Consider the following 3879-nt stretch of genomic DNA (forward strand, 5'->3'; position numbering starts at 1 on the left):
TTGTTGAGCGCTCGAATGATGGGATGAATGCATCTGGCGATAATACGAACCCCTAGGAATGATTAATAACCCAACGTGAGGACATGTCTAATATACTCGGGTCGTGGTAGACGACCTGTTTCAACGTTATGATACAGTACAATCTTCTCGATCGAAGTCCTAGTCGGTCTTATCCTCCTCATCATCATCATCATCCGAGCTCTCATCACTACTACCGTCAAGGCCCAGCATGGCGTCAAATCTGGCCATACTGTCCTTCTTAGCCGCCTTCTTCACAGGAGTTCCCTCGCTCTCGCCCTTCTCTAATTCAATAGCTCTCTTAGGTCTGCTCGAGCTACTACTAGAACCTATACGAACTACGGATCGAACCATGATAATAACGGAGCCTTCTACGACACCGATGAACCGACCCGTTGTTATTACTACTGCTAGAGGAAGGAGCCAAAACTCCTGCTATGGCTTCGGAGGGAGTAAGCCCACTGTTCTTGAGACCCTTCCGGATAAGGTCTGACCGGTCCCTTCCAGATTCCTTCAAGGCCTTAGTGTATCTGAGTATGGCTCATCCCAATAACGGTAATGGTATTTGCTTGCTACTCCTTATCCAGTTTGACCTCCTTCTCCACCGCCTTTCGAGTGGCCTTGGTAGCACTGTCTTCTTCAGGCCCTTTCAACGCTGCAACCTGATCGATACGTGGCCCTACTGGATACTCAAGGGCATCAGTACCAGCTCGTCGTCTTCCCTCTGCCTCTCCTCGAACGCCTGTATCCTCTCAGTCATCCTAGAATGACGTATTCGACGGCCATCGAGATCCCGACAGGCATCGAAGTTGGTCGTCTTCTTACCACCTGCACACACAACTTGTCCATTCACTTCACGATAGAAATCAGGGCAGGGGATCCCCAGCGAGATCACGAGCTCACGAGCCGCCATGACGCCAATACAGTTGATATTACGTCCTTTCTGGCCCTTCAGCAAGGATCCGAAACCACCCTTTCCGCCGGCCAAGCCCGACCCAAAGGCAACAGTAACCTAAACCTCAACATGCCTGAACGGGGAATATGTCATAAGCATAACCTACCACTGGGGCGCCGCCGATGAACCCTCCGTATCGCAGCTCGAAATCAACATCTTCTGGAATGCCGAACCTTACATGAGGAAAATCCCGATGAGCCGCGATGACAAGACAAATTCATCAGAGAAGCGAAGACTCAGAAAAAGGCATGGGCCCATCTTACTACCTCTCCCTAGCAACACCGACCAGACCGTTCTGGACTATGTCCCCACAGTCGACGAACAGGCCACCCTCGCGACCCTGCTGCTCAAGTAGGACTTGAGGCGACATGATGAGCGGTCAACTGAGCGCAAGGGAGGATGGCCGAGCCTATGCAAATCCAGATTCGAGGACTACGGCTTGGAAACATCTACAGAAACGTGTTATTTCGCCCTTCGCTTCCCATACGCCCTAGGATATGCATCGTCGACTAGGCTCGCGATGCACCGATGGCCAGCTGAGACCGCGGCCCTCAAGAGGTTCATCTTCGTAGGCTGGCTCGGTGTACGCGAAAACGATGTTGGGCGGACGTTGCGTTGAGGAAAGTCAAGTAGGGACAGGTGACCAAGCTGTTGCGATCGTGGCGGCGGCGGCCGACGCGGATCCTTGAATGGTAAGTTACAGTCCCTTTTAGAACTCGTTGTCGTATTGGCCGAAATACGTTCACTGCTACAATCATTCTTAAGCTGGGTGATTTACCCAAGGTGGTAGCAGTCGGCCATTTCTTGGCGGGTTTTACCCGGGGTAAAACGTCGACAAGTTACGATCAGAAATCCTAGGTGATTTCGTCGACCAAGTTCGATCATGGAATTTAAGTGATGACCAACTTCAGAGTCGGGTCAGTTCAGGACTGATGGTGTGGTCTTTCGCCCTGGGACTCTGTGATTGAGTTCGCTAGGATCAGCTTAGTCACCATCATGGCTTTCTTCCTCACCTTTTTCCTCTCGGTATTACCACTAACTACAGTTGGCCTCGTCACCAACATCTTCCGCAGTACGGCCGGCGACATCCCCAGAATACTGCATATCGTAGGGGCTGGCAACAACCCTCCAGGGCTCCAAGGGCTCTCTGATGCCTGGCAACAGTTTTTCCCCGAGCCGCTCTACCACCACCACTACTGGGACGTTCTTGGTCCCGATTCCACGACCTGCTTCAAGAAGCACTTCCCCTCCTACCTACCGCTCTTCCTCAAACAGCAGATCTCGGTCCGAATGGCGTCGCTGCGGTACTGTGCCCTCTTCGACTCGGGTGGCGTGTCGGCCGATCCCGGCATCGTGGTACAGCCGGGCTTCCCTCACGACCTGTTGATGGGTGGTAGAGTGTCCATGGTCAACCTCCCTCTTGCTGGGACTTCACAGTATGGTCTCTTCATGGCCTCTCCACGGGCCCATCCCCTCTGGCGCCAAGTCATGCCCCAGGTCATGCAGTACTTTCAGCAGTACCCTCCCGTGCCTTGCGATGGTCCTGACTCGTGCGACGTGGCCGACCCATGCAACGAGGAGCCATGTGAGATGCCCTCGCCTGTAGTGGTCACCGCTTCGGTCCCTTGCCAGGGCAGCGGCCCATGCCCAGACCAGTCCCTAGGCAACGTAGTGTACAGCCAAGTCGCGACGCCATGCAGTGGACGGGAGCCTTGCGGGGATACGACAACACCTGTTGTGGTCGCTGCTAACCCTTGTGATGGTAACGAGCCTTGTGACGACTCCGAGTCTACACCCGACGATACTAGGCTCAGCACGGCCTCTAGCAGTCCGCCAGCAGGCATGGTCCCTTACGCTGTTGGTCGTGGTAGCAGTGGTGGAGGTACCAGCAGTCCCTCCCTCTCAGGGTCCCCGGCCTTCCAGGTGGTGTCGTTTCCGATGTCCTCCCTCCTCGAACGAGTCGGAGTCAAGTCCCGCATGCATTTCGCTGACTGTTCCCGTGCAGAATACATCATGACCTCTTACTGTAGTTCAGCAACTACTACGGGCGGCGGTACCACTACTGCCAGGACCGTGCATGAGACCCGACAATACAAGTCCTCTAGTGGGGGAAATCCAATACCGCCACCGCTGCCGAGTTTCTACTACTATCCACCCATCGGTCCCCACCCCTACCCCATGATGGTCCCTCCACCGTTGCCATATATACCCTATCAAGGGCTCGACTATTCGCCCAACGGGGCGTCCCTGTCCGAGAGGGCACTGGAGGATGTCAAGGACATGGCAGTGCAGTCTTGAGAGGCCAGTAGTCGTATCCCTTTATTGCGTCTTATGGACGCTATGCGCATGAGACTCCTCGTGACTACTATACTTTCGCTGTTCCGAGAGGCCTTAGCGCCTCCATGGTCCTACCAATGGCAGGATGCATGCCTGAGTGATAATGTCCAACGTTGACGATGTGTGTTGTGTGCAGTTTCAACGGAAAGGGTATCTTAGGTTCCCGCGTGCAAGATACGGATGAGGTCAGGAGTGTGTGGACGGCAGGTATGTGTTTGGGCTTTTCCATCTGTGCTTATGACGGCCTCGTCTGCTATAACACTCTCCACACCAGCAGCTAAGTCGTTGACCTCTCTGGACTACTCTTCAGTGGAGTTGCCGATAAAGGCCTCCGTCAAGGGTGTCCGTACCGGCGTCTCGACCTTCCGCTTCACGTGCATCGCAGCGTGTCGTGGGCCAAAGGTGGCCCTCGGTACTCAGCACGGGCACACCATCGTCGTATCCCATGAACTGGGTGCCCAGAGGGTCCGGACTATACGGCCACCAGCGGAGGATGCAGGGCCAGCCCGGAGCGTGGACTGGTCGGTGGATGGATCTGGACTGGTAGTAGGGTATGCCTCGGGGGCAGT

At 54.8% G+C, this 3879-nt stretch overlaps 2 protein-coding genes across 2 annotated transcripts; one reads left to right on the forward strand and one right to left on the reverse strand.

Moving 5' to 3' along the window:
• Positions 1–159: 159 nt before the first annotated feature.
• Pmar_PMAR027215 (conserved hypothetical protein) lies at positions 160–1343 on the reverse strand (the record flags this gene model as incomplete). Its single annotated transcript, XM_002766624.1, has 7 exons — positions 160–347; positions 427–548; positions 595–680; positions 725–846; positions 955–1030; positions 1080–1146; positions 1240–1343. 7 exons carry the CDS (start codon positions 1341–1343, stop codon positions 160–162), a joined length of 765 nt encoding a protein of 254 aa, XP_002766670.1.
• A 626-nt stretch (positions 1344–1969) lies between these two features.
• On the forward strand, positions 1970–3271 carry Pmar_PMAR027216 (hypothetical protein; the record flags this gene model as incomplete). The annotated part of the gene is made up of 1 exon (XM_002766625.1): positions 1970–3271. The coding sequence occupies one exon, from the start codon at positions 1970–1972 to the stop codon at positions 3269–3271; it is 1302 nt and encodes a 433-aa protein (XP_002766671.1).
• Between the last annotated feature and the right edge of the window lie 608 nt (positions 3272–3879).

The sequence above is a fragment of the Perkinsus marinus genome (assembly GCF_000006405.1).
Source record: "Perkinsus marinus ATCC 50983 genomic scaffold scf_1104296972318, whole genome shotgun sequence".
Classification (NCBI taxonomy): domain Eukaryota; phylum Perkinsozoa; order Perkinsida; family Perkinsidae; genus Perkinsus; species Perkinsus marinus.